General features: G+C 34.8%; 1 protein-coding gene across 4 annotated transcripts in view; it reads left to right on the top strand.

Annotated features, from left to right (window-relative positions):
* LOC130894981 (mediator of RNA polymerase II transcription subunit 13) overlaps window positions 1-19,980 on the top strand; it is a 27,556-nt gene extending 7,576 nt beyond the window's left edge. Inside the window, exons 3-24 of one of the 4 annotated variants that reach the window (XM_057802064.1) lie at window positions 6,146-6,526; window positions 6,584-6,975; window positions 7,044-7,225; window positions 7,335-7,481; window positions 9,074-9,443; window positions 10,253-10,516; window positions 10,571-10,852; window positions 10,916-11,192; window positions 11,263-11,522; window positions 11,584-11,880; window positions 11,948-12,212; window positions 12,300-12,628; window positions 12,695-12,926; window positions 12,989-13,377; window positions 13,438-13,630; window positions 13,896-14,125; window positions 14,186-14,377; window positions 16,328-16,682; window positions 16,736-16,947; window positions 17,017-17,335; window positions 17,397-17,691; window positions 18,111-19,980. In XM_057802064.1, the coding sequence (XP_057658047.1) occupies window positions 6,146-6,526; window positions 6,584-6,975; window positions 7,044-7,225; window positions 7,335-7,481; window positions 9,074-9,443; window positions 10,253-10,516; window positions 10,571-10,852; window positions 10,916-11,192; window positions 11,263-11,522; window positions 11,584-11,880; window positions 11,948-12,212; window positions 12,300-12,628; window positions 12,695-12,926; window positions 12,989-13,377; window positions 13,438-13,630; window positions 13,896-14,125; window positions 14,186-14,377; window positions 16,328-16,682; window positions 16,736-16,947; window positions 17,017-17,335; window positions 17,397-17,691; window positions 18,111-18,243 (5,996 nt within the window). In that variant the 3' untranslated portion in view covers window positions 18,244-19,980. Of the gene's footprint in view, window positions 1-6,145; window positions 6,527-6,583; window positions 6,976-7,043; window positions 7,226-7,334; window positions 7,482-9,073; window positions 9,450-10,252; window positions 10,517-10,570; window positions 10,853-10,915; window positions 11,193-11,262; window positions 11,523-11,583; window positions 11,881-11,947; window positions 12,213-12,299; window positions 12,629-12,694; window positions 12,927-12,988; window positions 13,378-13,437; window positions 13,631-13,895; window positions 14,126-14,185; window positions 14,378-16,327; window positions 16,683-16,735; window positions 16,948-17,016; window positions 17,336-17,396; window positions 17,692-18,110 lie in introns of all 4 variants that reach the window. The other 3 variants (XM_057802063.1, XM_057802066.1, XM_057802065.1) reach the window with 3 other exon arrangements.

Genomic DNA, 19,980 nt, shown 5'->3' with positions numbered 1-19,980 from the left:
TTACGATCTGCATTTGAACGGATTTCTGTTCGAATAAAAAATAATTTTTACTTTCTCTTTTAACATTTGATTAAAGTATTATTTCAAAACAAAATAAAAGGTAGCTGATGCGACGTCGAAGACGAAATACAAGGGAAACCGCGCCACGTGTGGGTGGCTCGAGGGTGGCGCTTCGTGCGCTCCCAAACTCGCATCGAATCCTCGATCGCCGGTAAAGTGGCGCGCATCCGCATGATTGATAAACAAGACGCAATGTTGCCGTATCTAAATAATATATGATGATCACAATATAAAATTGGTGAAATATAAAGACTGAACCCTGTACACAATAATTACGACATAACAAAGATGATCACCATCTTCCTCCAACAAATTATCGTCTTCTTCTGATGATAAAATTTCTTCTGCAAACGAAATTTTTAGGTTAGGAAACAAGAAATTATTAACAGGTCGATAGATCTGGCGAATACGGTGGATCCGTTATATGTTTCATATATATTTACGAAAAAAATGTATATAATCAATTTTTTTTCTAAAATCGATATTTTCGGGTATATTAAACTCTGTAGCGGGCTAGTGATCGAACGAAACGTTGTCTAATCGAAGATAAGCTTTGAAAATATTCTTTGTCGTGCAAATGTGAAAAATGCAACGTGCTCGGAGTGATTTTATCCCCCGCCTTCCGTTTTTCTAAAACGAATTGCACCGGCCGGCAACCCAATCAAGGCTATAATCGTGACGTCATATTTAATCGGACCTCGCACGTGCGTATATTATGCAGGATCGGTCCGTGGCGCGAATCCGTCGAAAACTTCGACGACGTTGTCACGTTTCGAATTATTTTCGTATTCCAAATGATTTCTAAACGTATCTCGATAGCTTTTGTGAGGGATCGTTAACCTGTTGAATACCGACCGACGAAGCGATGGTTAAGTGCCGTGTGCCGCCGAGTCGTCGTGATTTGAGAACTGTCGTTAATTGATGTTTCGTTTATGAGCGCCACTTTAACTACTACTACGATTCTATTTCAAAATAACATAGAGCAAATTATTAGATTTTCAACAATTTCCAAATTTCGATTATCGACTTTGTCGTAGTTTTTTTTTCGAGCGGAAATCGTCCGCGTTTTGTAATTGCGTAAGACATACCGTAATCATAGAATTGTACGGTACTTAAACAAAACGTTTCCGCTCGAATTGTAACAAAACTTTTCGTTTCACATAAATCAACGATTTTCGCGAATTTTTTATTGAGAAAAATCCTCCATTTAACTCGAGAGCTTCTGTTGTACGTCTGACCTTTTCGTAAAGGTCAGGTGTGCATGACGACGCCACATTTCGACGCCGACGCTTGTTGCTAAATCGTCAATGCCCGTCGATTTAACGTTAACATCAACTAGTCGCGACGTTGCCGTTCTTCACTTTTTTATTATCTCTACTAATAAATTAATAGTATCATTTAAATATCAAATAGTGTATTATTGATTTATTTTTATTTCTAGTATCAATAAATCCTCATTTTTAACACTAATATTTTTTCTTTATTTATTTCGAAATAAAATAACAATTTAAATAGAACGTTTTCGTGGTGTGAATTGCGCATAATTTATTATTTAACGTCGGCAACGTTGCTAACAAGCTATTTGGGTTGTCGTCATGGAAACCGGCTAAACAGCGATCAACATTGGAGAACTGTCGAATTCCAGAATTTGTTGGAAATATAATACCTGCGAGAACATTCTCTCCATATCTTCGTGTATGTTTACGTCCATAGGTTATTTCATCGGAAATATCTATACAACCGCTCAATCGGAAAAATAAAACTATTTTGAAGTATGTGTTTATTTTAAGGTTATAATTTTTCGGTAGACAAACCTTATAATATACATAGTTATTATTTCTATATAATTGATGAAAATATTAAATACCCCGTATTCATTAATATTTACAATTTGAAAAAATAAATCTTGTAAATTTCTGTTCAATGATAAGATGATACGGCTATCGTTTCAGCAGACACTCCTTAATTTTCCCGAATTTGTATGCGTGCGTGTATATTTCAACTTTTTTTCTGGTATAGGGCTTAGAAGCAGCATTTTGTATTTGGATTTCGTTTTCGAATAGGTATTTTAAAAGCAAACAAAAAAAACGTTTTTTTTTTTTCGTAATTAGCAGTTAATCATTAACTACACTTCCAAAATTTGAACGTAAATTATAAAAAAAAAGATGCTTAACTCTTCTTTTTCGTATAGAAAAAATCTTTTTTGTCAACCTTGACATTACACGAAATTCCTACGACCTCAAATTGCTGATTCAGGGCTGACCCAAATACCATTTTATTACATCATTCACGCATCGTAGACGGCGCCCTCTCGTATTATAAAAGAAATACTACTTGAAAAAAAAATATCTTATTCTATTACAATTGGATCGAAAACTTTTTTTTTTTTCTTTTGTTTTTTTTTGTGTACGTATTGTGCCCCTGCGAAAAGTACGCATGACGTCATGCGACGTAACAGTATCGTCAGCGAAGTTCGATGGCTCCTCCTTCTCTCGATCGGCATAGCGACGACAAAAACATGTTGCCAGCTCTGCTTTCGTTTATTGTAACTAAAGAAATGTAAATGACATAGAGAAAAATTTAAAAAATTGTGTATGGATGCGTGGGTTTAAATATTATTTATTCACGATATGACGGTGAATTGGATGTTTCGAATAACCGGTTCATTTGATAGCGACAGTAATATATAAATAACTAGGTAGTTGAATGAAATATAAAACTTACAGTTATAAATGTTTGTTGTTTGCTTTTATTGTTAGGCTTCGAACACTTTGTTGCGTACAACATTAAAATATTAAAAATCAAGTCTAGTATCTATTTATTCATTGATTTATGCAGTTGTAATTATTTGTTTATTTATATTAAAACGTGTTCCAAATAGAACGTATTAAAATATGACGAACGATTCAAGGTTACACACCCAATTTAATTATAACCGAAACGTTATACCGGTTGTCCTATCAAATTAAACGTATTATTTTAGAAACTACTTTTTATTTCTAATCGAATAAAAATAAAAGTTTTTTCCCTTATTATTTACACTAGTTGTTACTTTGTAAATAAACGATCAGCTGTTTCCGGTTCGAAACTAGTTTTTTATACTCTCGGTAACATGTGTATGGGAACTAGTACAGAGTTGATAATCACCTCGATCCCATAACGTTTTTCTTTATTTTGTGTTGTACCGTGGCTTAAATAATTTTACGAATTGTATTTAATAATTATGTCGAACGTTATCTCGACCGGAAAACGGATTAAATTTATGTGATAATATCAATCAATAAACGAAGAAACAATCACAGAAATAATTTCAATTTCATTAACACCATTGCCAATGGAAGTCGTAAGAGAAAGTGCTCCAATTTTTATTTGGTTCAAACAAACAGAATCCGAGCGAAAGGGAGGGAGATAGAAAAAAATCTTACTTTTAAAACGAGTAAAACTTCTGTAATATCTCCTCGATACGAATAAACGAGCAAGTTCGAAACTATACGAACACGGGTCGGTCGGTGTCATATCGGTATCTTGGGTACAATCCGAAGGAAAAGCTTAAATAGATAATCGTCCGGTTGAAGTGTTGGCAACAATGGTTTAAGCCGACACGCGTCAATTGTTTACTAAACAATCTTGTATTTTAAATGCAATCACATATTTACTTTGATTTTGGAATTCGGTAATAAAGTTTCATTACATTTTATCTAATTTCAATTGGAGATAACATTGATTTCACGTCATTTTATGTTATTCTATATATTCTAGTGTAGTTTTTATTAAAATACAAATTGGTATTGGAAAAATAATGGGTGGTGATGCATTGTTTTACGTTCTTTATATTCGTATCTATTGTTTTTTCTTTGTATCGTCTCCAAATAAGATAATTTGTGTTTATATAATATCGAAACGCGTAATTAATTTAAAATTCTTTGTGTTTTCGGTCTATTGTGTGGTACCTATTCGAAAAAGAGCTTTCTCACGCTCAACTGCCCATGTAAACACTTCCACTAGATTTCTCAATTCCAATTTATGGCTTTTCATCGCGATTTTCGATATATTTTTTTATATTTTTTGTGTAATAGTCACGATGTCATTCATTGTTTCGCAAATTATTTTTTATATATTCAAAATAATGACAAATAGTTTTTCTGGATCATTTTCTCTTACTATAAAACCAAAAATTGTCCCCAAACCTATTTTCATCCCCAAATTCTTTAATAATCTTTAAATCCCGATAAAAACGCTCCCTCGTTCGTCCCTTATACTTTCTGAGATATTAGGTAAAAAAATTTTTTGCCAGCAAAGGTAATGAACCTTAATGACATATTTACAACTTTTTTGAATCACTTTCAAGAAGATAAGAGTCTTTCAAATTAAAGAATAATATAATTAAAAAAAATTCCTGTACTTAGTTTCAAAAAGATTTTTCTATCTCTATTCTGGATCAGTATAAATCGACTCCACAAGAACACAGTAATCTCATTCTACTCATAACATGCTGGAGTGCAAGAAAGTCCCAAAAAAGTCTTCGAGATCCACTTCGTTCGAGTGCTCGTTCAAACGGGCAACAAAAGCAACGACGAGGTGGACTCTCTCGCCAGAATGGCCCCAGAATCCATCCCTTATTGTAGCAAAAAACGTTTTGCTTGCAAGGCTTGGCAGAAATGGATAGAAATATTTGATATAAGTCAAACAAAAGTACTTTGTGAGGCTAGTAATTGAATATAAGCCGCCATCTGTACACCATGGGTATCAAGGATGACCCGGAGTGCTGTTGGTGCACGAACCTCACAGATTCCCGAAGGCATCGGCCATCAAGTGAGATACGATTGGTCTATCTATGTGCTCAACGATCTAACTATGAATTTTATCAAGTTTTCGTCACTTGTATATCCGAAATATTAAAATACCATTCAAATTCCATATTATTCGATAACTGTTCTTTGGAATACGACGCCACCCACATCGCAATTGTTTTTATGTCCAGTTCAGTGCCAAATATTAAAAAAAAAACAAATCATTTCGTGTTTACAATAACTCGAATAAAAATGTGCGCAACCGAGAAATGCTTGACCTAGATCCATTCAATAAATACTCGATTTGTATTTTCAATAAAAATTATTTCTCGATATTTGGTTATTATCGCTTTTTGTTGATGAGACCAAATAAATTTATTTTTCAATTACGGCTCTGTTATTGTTAACTATTCGCAATTTACAATTTTCAAAGATTATATATTATCGGGTAGTAAATCGAAACGAATTATCTTGGAACTAACTATAAATAAATACAATTTACTGATAAAGTTATTTTTTTATTTGATGGGGAGAAAATCGAGTAACAACAACAAAACAAAATTCGACATTTTTTCGAAATCAATTTTACAAATTTAATCGTCGTATGCACGTTATTGTTATTCAAATGAAAACGTTGATGCGGACACCCAACGGTGCCCCTTTCGAGTGCGACTATGAAACTTGTAAACTTACTAAATACGTGTAGACAATGACAATAAAGAAAAAGGACGATTGTGCCCGATTGCAGGTAGATATAGGTGAAATTATTATTTATCCCAGAGAATTTTTATGTTTAAATGATTCATTAACAAATTTTTCCATTCATATTCTTCGAGACGATGTCATTTTTTTTATCGTGATTTGAATACATGCGGGGGATTGCTAACCGTTAGTACCTACGCTGATAGCTACGGTCCGTACCTGTCGACTGGCAAACGTTTAATGTCAAATACTACCTTGTAAATCAGTCGATAAAGCTGTTTGATGTAAAACCGGCAACGTCGTCTACCGACTGGTTGGTTATTTCGAGAGTTTAGACATGACTAGATATTATTGTCCTTACTTAGGATTCTATGCCTCCGCCGTCGCCGCCGCCGCAGCAGCGATATTCATTCAAATATAGAGGTGGGCGAAGTTGTTGGTTAACAAAGGTGCAATTTTTAGAACAAAGGATCTTTTTAATTAATTCCTTCGAACCGTTTTTTTTTTGACATTTTATTAAACAAAATAAGGAATTTTCGTATCAAATTACAATATTGAACGCTGAGAACGTAAAATTATTTTTTTTCTTTTAGATTGCGAACAGGGTTCCTGGGAATCCGGACTGTCTTACGAATGTCGTTCTCTGCTTTTCAAAGCTCTCCACAACCTCATAGAACGATGTCTTCTTTCACGCGATTTTATTCGGATCGGTAAATGGTTCGTCCAACCGTGCGGCGCGCCAGTAAAACGATCAAACGACGGTATAAATAACGGTAATAATAATAATAATAATAATAATACAACTTCGGAAGGAGTTTCCGTTGGAAACGCGCATCTCAGCTTCTCTTTTGCGTTTTTCGTACACGGTGAAAGTTCGGTCTGTGCATCCGTAGACGTTAGACAACATCCGCCAGTACGCAGGTTATCCAGGTGGCACGTCCAACAGGCGCAGGCGTCCACGGCAGGACTTAAAGGTAAATTTTCTTTTTATATTTTCGATTTTTTTTAACGTTTTTTTTTTATTTTTTCAGTTGTCTTGGCACCTTTCGGTCTATCCGGCGTTTTAACCGGTCATAGCTTTAAATCTCCCGAAGCTACGACTCGTTTATTGGACGATTGGAGTCAGTTTTACCCTTTGGATAAGAGCAGCACTTTAACGGACAGTAGCGTCGTTGAAGTAATAGTAGGCGGCGTTAAAATGCGTTATCCGTCTTGTTACGTTTTAATAACCGATATGGACGAAAGCGCAAATTCCGCCGTACTCAACGGTCTACCTCCGACTAGTCCTTCGGCGGTAGTAACAACGGCGGTTATAGAAGAACGAACAGAGAAAAGAGGCTGTAGTCCAGTGGCTATGGTACAAACACCACCACCTAGTCCTGTTAACATCAATAGCAGAGTCGTACAACCTGGACCTTATACTGTAAGTTGATTGAGATAAAATTTTTCGAATCGCCCTATGTTATATACAATAATTATTTTTTCGAAAAGGTATCGGTGGAACATTTTTATTCGATGTCGAGGGATGCGACAGCAGCTACTGTGTTACCAGAAAGAACGTGGCAGGAATGCATCTTGGGAGGCGGCGGTCAAAACGCCCAACAGGATAAAGAATTTAGCGGAAATTGGGATTTCGTTGAACCGACCAGAAGGACCAATTGTATTTGTTCCAAGTAAGTATATTTACAAATATTTTCTTTTCTATTAATCTAAATTATTCATCTTCTTTAGTAATTTTTTATTTTTTTTTGTTTTGTTAAAATGTGAAAAAAACGATTACAGGTGTAGAAAATCTATAGCACCAACTAGTAGTTCGAATAAATGGACATCGAGCAGTGGGGCATCTCCCCGATGGTCAAGTGGGAAAACTGGAAGGACTAAAGTTCCTTTCCATAGACGCTCGCCTTTGTTACCCCTAACAAATGAAAGGTTGGTCACTCGCTTCAAACTTTATAATTTGGACAAATTTTAAGATTAACAAAATTTAATCAAAAATCGTGTAATCAATAATTGAATATATTTAAATCGATTGAGATTGATCTTAAAAATTGTCCGAAATATAAAAAAAGAGGGGTGACGGGCTAAGCAACTTTCATATCATCATCAATACAAACACGATCACATTTTCTAATACGAAATTTGACCTTACAGTTGCATTGACTGGCTCATATTCTTCCTAGCGAAAAAAGAAATTTGTAAATTATTTATTATGACAATAACGTCAACCGATAAAGATTTTCATAAATTATTCCTATTATCAAAATAAATTATAATCATTTTCTGATCTTTTTCTTTTTGTTTTTCGTAATTCACATTTTGGAATCATTAAAATTAACCCCCATTTCTCTACTAAAGTAGCAGTCCTTGCAACTGTTCTAAGGTCTCTATTACATCGGGAACTCAAATGTTGAATCTGAAATTATTTACATCTTTTTTTCAATATCGATAAATATTAAAACATCTGCTCCGTAAAACCAAACATTAAATTTAAATTTTTAATTGCTTATACTCTGTATCGATATGTATGTAGGCGCTTTCCTTTCTGTCCCCTCGTATAATCAATCTCCACAAAAAATGTCCAAACTTGTTAGATTTGGAGATGACCACCGGACTACTGGGGTTGTACTATTTATACCACCACTAAGACACCATCGCTTACAATTACTCTGAAGACGATAACTTGGTTATCGAAACGCTAATATCAGAGAGTGTAATTGCGAGGGTTGGTGTCCTAGTGGTAGTCTAAACAGGGTGTTTGGTGTTTCAGATATTCCAACTTATAGTTTTAAAATCACCGTTTTGTGCTCTGCCATAGTCTTTAACACTTTGAGAATTTTCCTCTTATATTTAGGAAAATCTACATGTTCCGCTTAATCTATCACCTTTAGGTGTCAATTGAAGTGACAATATTTCTACATATCTTCTTCAGGATTATCTCATAGATCTTCCTAGTGACTATTTTTTTCTTCTCTAATTTACTTTTCCAATTTTTTTCTTCTATAGTACTTCTAGCTGTCAAAGACCTTCATCTTTTATTTCATATGCTTCCAGGTGTAGTGCTAAGGAGCTTTGTAGGTTCTCATTCTTCAAGACTGAGGTTTCTTGTGTCTTTCAATGGTTTTTCAGAAAACTATTGAGTCAAACAATAATTATAGTGTCTAAAATTTAAAAATTACATAAATAGCGTAAAACCTCCAAATCTATCTGTTGATATTTTGAATTCAATTTTTGATTGAAACCCCCAAAAAAATTAAATATTTGAAATTCTATTTTCCGGAGTAGATTCTTCAATATTTTTGTTATTGAAAAATAGAAAAATTACAAATTTTCCATTCGAGCTGTCAAATTAAATGAGTCCACGCATAATTTACTAACAGGTTAATGATTTACTAATACATTCGAACAATTATTCAACATTCAGTAATATTTGTGAATCATATTAAATTACTACATATGAATAAAATTTTTATTCGTTCGAATTAACGACATTAAATTATAAATAATTTATGTTTGCATTGCAGATGCAACAGTGGTTCGTATACACCCCAAGGCGGACCACCTTCGTATCCGCGTACGCAAGAATCCACCGCTATACCGTCGGTCGGTTCGCCTCCTTCTGTAGCTCCTTCGCCGTTACCGAATCCTCATTCTCAACCGGCTTCGGTTCCTCCGGGAGATCAAACGATGCCGACGCTATCGCCCCATCCTCCCACAGCTAATCCTTCACCGTTAGAAAAAACTCATACACCTGATATGCCTCTTAAGAGCGTCGACAGTTCCGGTAATAGTCCCACCACCGCCACAATTTCCGAAATCAAAAATGAAACGCAAACCAACGTGATCAATTTACCAATGCTGAAGAGGCCTTTGCTGATAAGTAAAGAGTACGAGGTGAGTGTAAGTATATCTTTAAATTTTTTTATTTTTTAATAAATTAATTTTTCAATTGTTTTATAGTTTGTTGTCCTTTTTAATACGAAAATTCTCACACAATTTTCTTATCAAATTCAATAAGGGCTGAAACTCTTCCTTGATATCATTAGAAATAAAGAGGACTCTGCAAGGACATCTTGGGATTCTGGAGTATGAAATAAAACCTCGAGGTGACTTTGAACTACTATCTGCTATCTGAGTGGATATTTTGTAGAGTACTCGTCATGTTCTCTATTATATATTACGTAACGTAGCTACCAGACAATAAAGAAACAGATAGCCTTACCAAAAAAGGGGCAATAATTACATGTATTGGACTAGAGCCCTACTATGACCTCATGAATATCACAACCATAAATAACTGAAGGATTAGATGGAAAAACACTTTAGGCTCAAACCAATCCAAAAGATTCGTAACCACATCAGCTAAAGAGTTTGAGGAACTTTAAAAAGGACATTAAACTGTTGGTTAGTCTTCTGCTACGTCAAATAGTATTTTGAGATTACAGACATGGCAGAGAATGCCCATTATACCTTAAAGAAGATGTACCAACACCTTTAGGAGGGAGTCTAATTGTTTTGGAAACAGAATAATGATATACTGAGTCGTGTACGAAATATGTTTCCGAGTATGGGTTCAAACCAGTTGGGAAAACAAGATTCCCAAAACTATCTACTACCTTTGGCGATGGATTTAAAATTCTAGTTTCTTTTATTTATTATTTTACTATCAACAACAGTATTATTTAATTTTGTTTACGTTTTAGGTGGCGCTAGGGGAAGAAGAACAAACCCTGGAAATGTTGTACGATTATTCGACGATGGACGCTTGGTTGAATCATCCAGTGAAAAAGTTTAAACCGGATGGTAAAGAGAACCAGAGGTTGAACAGGCTAGGGAAACAGGATATTTATTCGCTCTATGATAAAAGTTATATCGTTAACCAAACCAATGAGGTTGTGAATAATAATAATAATAAGAATCAACCGTTGATTGTTAAACAGGAAATTAAACAAGAACCAGGACAAAGCGTAAGTTGTGGATATTATGTATAAATAAAAGATTTTCATTTTTTTTGTGGTTAGGTCGAAACGGATACGGCGTTGACGACAAATTCCGTACCGCACGGCGTAAAAAGGCCGGGGGATCCTTACGAATTCGAAGAAGACGGTAGCGGAACGAATTGCAACATCGACGGTTTTAAAAGGGGACAGGCGGTCGTTGTGGGCGGCGTTAAAGAAGAAAACAAGGAAGTGAAAAAAATAACCACAACAGATAATTTGTTTACCAGTGAAGGTTTGCAACCTTCTTACAAAGATCTCGATCAGATTTTCGATAATTCCGATTATACGAGTAGCGACGAAGCGGTAAGTGTTGCATTATCATCATCATTTAAATATATTATTATTATTATTATTATTATTTTATAGATGCAAATACAAACACCTCCCGGTTCGACTACAATCAATCATCACGATGAAAATAAACGATTTTCTGGCGGACACGGTTGTCCTAACGTCGGTATACCGTGTCCAGCCGAACTTAGCAAAATGTTTCCGACGCCTCCTAGTTTAGAACACAATCCCATAGCGTCGCCGTGCGGTCTAACTGATATACCTCTTCCGGAATTCTCCACCGATCTCGGCATTGTCAGGGTGAAACAGGAAATTTATCCGAATATGGGTAGTCCGCCGGAAGAAAATATAGGTCAGTGTTATTGTTAATAAATCACATATTATACGTTTTATAATAATCTCCCCCCGTTTTATTTATACAGAAGATTGGAGTTTCGTATTCAAACCGCCGCCTATATGTAAGATGGTAGGTAGCAGCAAATACGCTCCACTTACCAATTTACCGAGTCAAAGTTTACCGCCGGTGTCGCTTCCGACGAATTTTACGTATAAACCATCGTGGGTGCAACACGTCGAAAAACAACAAACCAACCAACAGACCAACAATAACAACAACGTCACTACCACTTCCAATAATAATCAAAACGCTCCGGCTACTACTTTACCTAATAGTGTTCATCAGGTAAAAAAAAAACAATATTTTATTATTATTATTATTATTAACAAATATAAATTATTTTCAGAATACGACTTTGTTTCCTCCTAGTCCGTTAACGAACGCGGGTACGCCGGGTAGTTTCCGACCGCCTCCGCCCCCGTACGAAATGGCAAGTCCGGCGACGTCCACCGCCAGTTCGTATTTAAATAAGAATCTCAATTCAGTAGAGGCGGCGCCGACGCCTACGCCCGGTATACCGCAAAGAACGCCGGAAGCCTCCAGTCTTGTGCTCAACATTCTGCTCACCGATACTGCCTTCAATATATTCAGAGATCACAATTTCGATAGTTGTACATTGTGCGTATGTAACGCCGCCGGCAAGGTGAGAAATTTTCTCTTTTATTTTAGCTTTTTTCATTTAAAAAATCGAATTTATTTTATATTTTCAGGTGGTAGGTAATATTAGAGGAGCCGACGCCGGTATCTATTTACTCAATACGCAAAGTGATAAGCAACACGCTAGCGCACAACCGAGTAGTCCGTATCCGGGTAACAGTATGGGTCAACCGCCGCCTTACGGTACCATGATGAACGAAGATAATCATTCGAACGACGAAGATTCCATAAGGTGTAGTTGCGGCTTTTCGGCAGTAGTTAATAGAAGATTGGCGCACGGGAGCGGATTATTTTACGAAGACGAAGTCGAAATTACCGGTAAGATATAATTCGAATTACAACGCAGCTTTTGGTATCTTTTGGAACCTTCAGTATCCGAAGATTATAACTTTTGTTGCCTTATAGGTATCGCCGAAGATCCGGGGGAAAAGAAAAAATCTTCTTTACTCTCTTTTCTCGTCGCAAACAATTCGATAAAATTAGATCCGAACATCGATAGGGATCAGATCGATATATTACCGCACAGCCTTATAGAATTGGTTAGGGAACAACTAGTCTTTATACCGAATACCACGAATTCTTTATGTCGAGTCGCCGGCGGTTGTACGAGGACGAAATTGAACATCCGAAGTAATAGCAATATACACGTTTTGGAATATACGGATAGTCACGAAGTTACGTGCATAGCTTTGGAACAGAGTAAAAACTTTTTCGAAAGTATGGGAATGTGCAAAGTGAGTTTTTTAAATTTTTTCCTCGCGATTATCAAAAACTTTTATTTTTTTTTTTCTCGTTTTTAGATTGAAGATATAAAAAGTTCGAAAAATTCTCAACTCGTTACAGTACACAGGTGGCCATTCTTAAGGGCTACCGGTCCGCAATGTAATCAAGACATAGTCAGGGTAATGCGAAATTTACAACCCCTATTACAAGAAGCCATCCAAAAGAAATGCCAAACGAGACTGTGGGAAGCACCTTCGGCAGTCAAGGGACCACTTACTTGGAGACAGTTCCACAGGTTGGCCGGTAGAGGTAAATTTTTTGCTTCGAAAAATTTTTTATATTTTTATATATACGATTTATTATCGTTTTAGGTACCGACGATAGATGCGAACCTCAACCGATACCGTCTGTTATAGTCGGTCACGATAAAGATTGGTTATCGCTCTCTCCTTACGCCCTTCAACATTGGGAAACTCTCCTATTGGAACCTTATTCGTACGCTAGGGACGTCGCTTATATCGTCGTAGCGCCCGATAACGATATGATTTTACCGAGAGTAAGAACATTCTTTAGGGAATTGTCGACGGCGTACGAAATGTGCAAATTGGGTAGACACAGTCCCATTACCAAAGTACTTCGCGACGGAATTTTGAGGGTAGGGAAAACGGCAAAAACGAAAATCGGCAACGAACCCGTCGAGGAATGGTTTACGCTTTTAGGGGAAGGAGAAACGACGGATATGTTGAAATTGTATGCGCAGGTATTTTATTCAATTAAATTGCAAAAAAAATAAAAATTAAACTCGATATATTTTATTTAGGTGTGCAAACATCATTTAGCGCCTCATCTTCAACAAGTTCCTATGGATAAGACGTTATTAGATCCGCCTCAAGAAAATACTACGGATCAACCGACCCCTAGTCCTATGCCACCTCCTAGCACACCCGAAAACGCAAGTCAGTCGTCGGTTTCTACAAGTTCCGACAAAGCATCGACCCCAAAAAGTGATCAAGGTAAAAATAATTATACATAATAAAATTTGAGATCCTTTCACCATATTCCAAAAAATATGCAAATTCCTCCCAAAAGAGACTATGTTTCATCCCTATTTTTCCAAGTGCAGGACATTGGTTTTACGTATCTTGCATAATTTATGGTTACCTTCATGTAATCCTTCAGAAAACTGACCACCAATTTTCGGATTAACTTTTAATTATTCATAAAACCATAGTAAGACCGAAATATAGAGTCAATGCTCTTTTTTGTTTATTTTTTTAGACGGCGAGGGCTCAAAAGATTCGTCACCTATCCATAACGCCAACGATCCCGTTCCGCACGACGACGACGAAAGAGAAGTACCGTCGGTGATAGTGTACCTCGTGGAACCGTTCACTTTGGGTACCGATCAACCGGAATTACAAAGATTAGCCTGTCTGGCTTTATTGAGATGTTACCAATCGGTTCTGGCGGCCGTTCCCGAAAATATCAGAAATAACATTAGCGTTCAAGTAAGAAATTATTTTAAATCGCCAGAAAACAAAAGCGAAAATTTTCATTTTTATTTTTAGATAATATCCTTAGAAAGTATAGTCGAATTGAACAAAGCTAGGAATAGAAATCGACACAGCGATCATATGAGAGCTTTGGCGTTGAATATATTCTCTCAATGTAGAAGACTCTTAATCCATACTAATAACGTTAAATCTTTAACCGGTTTCGGTACTGCTGCTATGGCCGATCAATTCCTCAAGAGCAAAGACGTAAGTAGATAAAAATATTAATTCAACAATTATATGTTAATAAAGGTTTAAAGAAAGGTGAATAAGTTCCCTTTTATATTTCTGATATCTTTTTCCAAAAATTTATGTCACAATAATTCATCTACTTATATTTTCATCACTAGATTTTATTACAAAATCTACATTTTTCTTCTAATCTTGTATCTTCAATTCATGTATAAATGTTTCCTCTCTTCATCTTCTTAGGGCACTTTTTATAGGCTCAGGTTTTCCTTTTCATCATGGAAAACTTGTGTTGCGATTAATTAATTTTCCCACAATTTCATATCTATTTTTCCCTTGAAAGTATCTCCGCTTTTATATGAATACTATTTTAATACTACTTATTTCTTTTCAATGTATTTTGTTTTTTGAAAAAGTTGGAACATTTTCTAAAGAAGTTAATCTAGTTCTAGTTTGGATTCTACTAACCTAGTGTCTCTATTTCGAAGGGAACTTTATTATTAAAATTAAAAATATTTTATAATATACATTTGGCATCAGATGGAATTTTCAACTGTATAATTTATTAAAATAAAAATCGTTGGGCGGTTCTACTAAGAAGAATTTTCGATTAATTTTGCAAATTAAATTTTAGTTATAAAAATTTTTCTTGAAAAAGGCAAAAATGTAATAATTGTGACATAAAAAAAATTAAATTTCATTTGTATTATTTATCATCTATTTTCTATAGCTTTCCATACGTAATTACCTAGTATACTGTTATTAGTTGTTATTTTTTGTGTTGTCAAGTGTGGTTGTTGTTGTTGTTAACAAGTTCACAGTCCTTATAATTATGCCCCCAAAGGCCCTACAAACTATATTAAATACACAAATGTAGGATTTTGAAAATATAAATAAAATTATTTTAAACAAAACACAGGCAAGATTATATAAACAATAACTTTCTTAACTTTTTTTTTGGTGTTAAAATGACCGATAGTTTTCTGTGTATTTTGATATTATTTGACAACTCCTCTTTGAAACGGAGCCCTACAAAAGATTTTCTTGATCTGAACAAAAGACTTCCAGAGACAAGTAGCTACATCTAGTTTCCCCATATCGTAGTCTATCACATCTTCTTTATTCCTTTTTTTTTATCGTTGTATACTTCCATTTGATCATTATGGATAATATTTTTTCCATTTTACTGTTAATTATGTACATCTATTGGCAGTACCTTTTCCAATAAATCGATTTGTGCAAAATTCTTGTGATATATACCAAGTAGAAATTACGTCTTCAACATTTAAATATAGGAGAGGATCTCTCTAAGTCAAGGTAGTCGTAAAGACGAGAGTATGGAACAAGTCTTGGTTCGATTGAAACCTTATCATTTTAACGAATAGGTCATTCGAATACAAGCAACATGGTATGACAATGTGCAGTATTTAACTTCATAATGATACTTTCAACGAAATCCATTTTTTTATATACTATAGATATCGTCAGTAGTTTCTAAAATAATTATGGGGCTTTAGATTATAAATTAGGACTGTGGATGTGTTAAATTAAAATGTAGTCTTTTACTTGTTAAAAATCTTTGTACATCGAATGTGGAATATCACAAAATGTTATTACATACATACAGTTTTCACCAAAAACCTGAAGCCTTTGGAAGTGTCGTAAGAAGATACGCACCATCGGCGATAAAGACTCTTTTTATTTATTTATTTTAATTGAATCAGTGTTTTAATTAATAAAGTATTAATGATTTAGTGTCATACTTTTTTGTAATTAACTCTTGTTGTAACATAAATTTGTAAAGTGTGTCAAATAAATTATTATAGACTTTATTAATAATACAAGGTGAGTTGTGAGTGTATTTTTTGTTTGTTTATTAATTACTTGATACTTCCATTGGTATCTTGTAAGTATAAAAAAAATATATCTCCCGTATTTTAGTTATAAATAATTTCTATTAATTTATAGGAAAAGAATCGAGCGCCATACAAACTGTATACGCCGCCTTACATCTTGGCGCCGATGAGGGGTAAACAAGAACCTGCCGACGCGTTTAGTAAAGGAGCTCAAGAACAAGAATCTGTTCTTTATCTCAGCTATTGCCTTTCCGAAGATCAAAGTTGGTTATTAGCAGTGGCTACTGACGAAAAAGGTGAAATATTCGAAACGATTACCATAAATGTTGATATACCGAATAGGAGTCGAAGGAAAAAGGCATCGGCTAGAAGAGTCGGTTTGGAGAAATTGATGAATTTCATTTTGGGCGTTATGTCTCAAAGCGTAAGACCGTGGAGATTGGTCGTAGGTAGACTCGGAAGGATAGGTAACAAAATAATATCAATTTTGAAATTTTTTGTATTACGAATATTTTTTCAGGTCACGGCGAATTGAAAGGTTGGAGTTGGTTGTTGAGTCGAAAGAATCTTTTGAAAGCTTCGAAACAACTCAAAGAAATTTGCAATCAATGTTCTATGATGTACCCAAATTCGGTACCTTGCATATTGAGCGCGTGTCTTGTCAGCCTCGAACCAGACTCCGTACTTAGATTAATGCCCGACCAATTTACTCCGGACGAACGATTCAGTCAGGTAAAAATAAAATCGAGGAGAAAATATTATCGAGACGGGATTGATATATAAATATTTTTTCGCTTTTAGGTATCCGTCAACTCTCAACTGTCCACGCCGCAGGACGTTAGTTGTACTCACATCCTCGTTTTTCCAACTAGCGCCACGACGCAATCTTCTCAAACGGCTTTTCAAGAACAACACATCACTGCCGATCTGGGCGACGACGGTTTATTCAGTCCATTCGACGAAGACATGCCCGAAGGTATCGACGGCATGAACGATTTCCACGACATATTCAATTGGACTGAAATCGTACCGGGCGGAGGTCAAAGTCCCCCAGGAAGTCCGAGAAGGGAAGAAGGAGGTGCCGGAAGTCCGAATGGTGGTGCTAACGTCGGTAGAGAAGGTGAGCGTTCATTGAATTTTTATTTAAATTTTGTTTTATTCTAATAAATAATTTATTGTAGGTACGCCAATGATAGGGATGAATTCGAAAGGTATCGAACCTGTCGAAGAAGTCGGCGTCGTTTTGCAACAACCTCTGGCTCTCGGATATTTCGTTTCTACTGCTCCTACCGGTAAAATGCCTCGTTGGTTTTGGTCGTCGTGTCCGCATCTCGAGGGAGTTTGCCCCGCATTTTTGAAGAACGCTTTACATTTGCACAGTCCTAACATCCAACAGAATTCGGACGATTTATTTCAACAATCATCGACGGTGACGTCGCATCCGTTGGATTCCCAATATACCACGGACGTTTTGAGGTAAGTCGTTTTTGCCCTATTTTCCACTACTCTTTGGACGTACCAATAAACATAATATTCGCAAAGCCTTTTTTATAGCTTCTCCTACAAGTTTCTTATTGATGTGACATCTCAAAAGGTAGCCGGTACGAAAGATTGAGTCGTGCCCCGTTTTGAACAAAACTGATACGATGATTGCCAAATAGCCATATTAGAGTTACTTTGTATCTGTTATGCAGTACTTGGTGATCATTGATTACCCCTTCGAATAGGATGTACAAGTCCATCTTTCCTAACTGAAGCCGCTTTATCCTTGTTTGATTAATGTCATAGAAACAAAAGTTGGGGGTTTAAACTTGCCAATATATTTATTTAAGGAACGGGATTAGAATTAATAAATTGAAAAAAATACTAATAATAATTGTTGTTTAATTTTTCAGATATGTTTTGGAGGGTTACAATGCTCTCTCTTGGCTGGCGTTGGATTCGAATACGAAGGATCGTTTATCTTGCTTACCAGTCCATATGCAAGTCTTAGTTCAATTGTATAATACCGCGGCGGCACTCCTCTAAAAGAAAAAAACACTGAAAAGTACTTACCGAACCAAATTTTCGGACATTTTTTTTTGGCATTCATTATGGAAATGTATGATTTCATAAACGCTCAAAAATTGTATTTCCTTTACTCGATTCTCTGTATATTTGACATCGTTACAATATTTTTGAATAAAACAGAATTGAAAGAAAAAGAAAAATGTCCTTCATACGTGACCATAGGAACGAATTTTTAAAATTTAAAAAAGAAAATACTCAAACATGACGAGTCATTAAAAGAATTATATATATATATATATATATATATATATATATATATATATATATATATATATATATATATATATATATACTTTAACGTGTTATTATTAAATGTGAAAAACCTTTTTTATGTGTACAAAAAAAAGAATATTGTGATATTTAGAAAGTTAATTTTTTTAGGATGTGAAAATTATCTGCGCCGAAGCAAGCGGTAGACGAAATTTGTTTTTCTCCTTCTTTTATCTAATCGAATTTCTTAAAATATAGTAAATACTTACTGCCATACGATGTTTCGGTGGTTTTTTTGATAAGAGCGAGTGCAACCGTCGTCGATATAATAACGAGTCAATATTTTTGGTATTCTCTTATTTCTAACGTTGATTCTAAATAAAAAAAAACTACTCTCGACTTTCACTTTAATATTTAGTACTATCATGCCGAATATTTTCTTTTCACTTAACACTAGTTACAGAAAAAAATTGCCATATTTGACTTTTTGGAATCAACGTTCGGATGTTTTCCTCAAAAAATAATGCCTTTTAATGAAAATGTAACGCGAGTTTTGTTATTATAATTTTATTTTGTTTGTTGTTAGGTTTTCAATTTTTTTTTGTTTTTTACGATTTTAAATTTGTAAAAATCCACCTGTAAATTTTGTACAACAAATAATTTATTTTTCTGTTACTGCGAGTGTTGTAAATATAAAAAAAAATATGTACAAAAAAAGCAAATCCGGACAATTATAGACTGAGTAAGCAAATTGTTGCGAAGGTGACCTAATGAATTTTTCTTTTAATTGTTAGAATAAAAAATTTGAACGGAGACAGAGAGAACGTTAATTTTATTCTCCATATGTCTTCTAATTCCTTGGATGTTTCCAAAAATTTTCTCGTTTCATTTTAATCGTTTGCTTCGTCTTCAATATTTAATAGCTTACAGATATCACCTTTTCAATTAATATTTTTCCATATTTTCCGTATCAACTAATATTTCGCATCGCGTCTTCCATTTTCTACAACATATGGTCAGTAGAAAAATGTAGCAATAAATTGTAAGTTTTGCTCAATTTCAAATCAAATTTTTTTTCTTTGTGTTTCTTTTCGTCTCTGTTCATTTCAATTGAATACCAGCGATATAATCAAATATAAATATTTATGTATTTTTTTTCTTTGTAACAAATACTTTGCCAAAGAGACGGGGATATTTTGAATGTTGCCCAAAAGATGTAAAAGATACTCAGAGGTGGCTAGCAAAATCTTACTTACTAAATTTTAGAACAATTTGTAAATAATGAACAAAATATTCAACAAACATTTTCCTAAACAAAAATACGCGATTATTTTTTATTCGTTGGAAAATATATTCGAAAGCACTTTTTTTTATTTTATTCATTTATTTCTATTTTGGGCAGTCGTCCACCAATTCAATCGGTGTTTGATTAATTAATAATAAATAATTTGTGGTAGTCAATTGAAATTGACGATTTAGGGAAAA

This window comes from Diorhabda carinulata, chromosome 6, assembly GCF_026250575.1.
Source record: "Diorhabda carinulata isolate Delta chromosome 6, icDioCari1.1, whole genome shotgun sequence".
NCBI classification, from domain to species: Eukaryota; Metazoa; Arthropoda; class Insecta; order Coleoptera; family Chrysomelidae; genus Diorhabda; species Diorhabda carinulata.
Note: the sequence above shows the minus strand (reverse complement) of the source record. Positions and strands in the feature narration are given on the sequence as shown.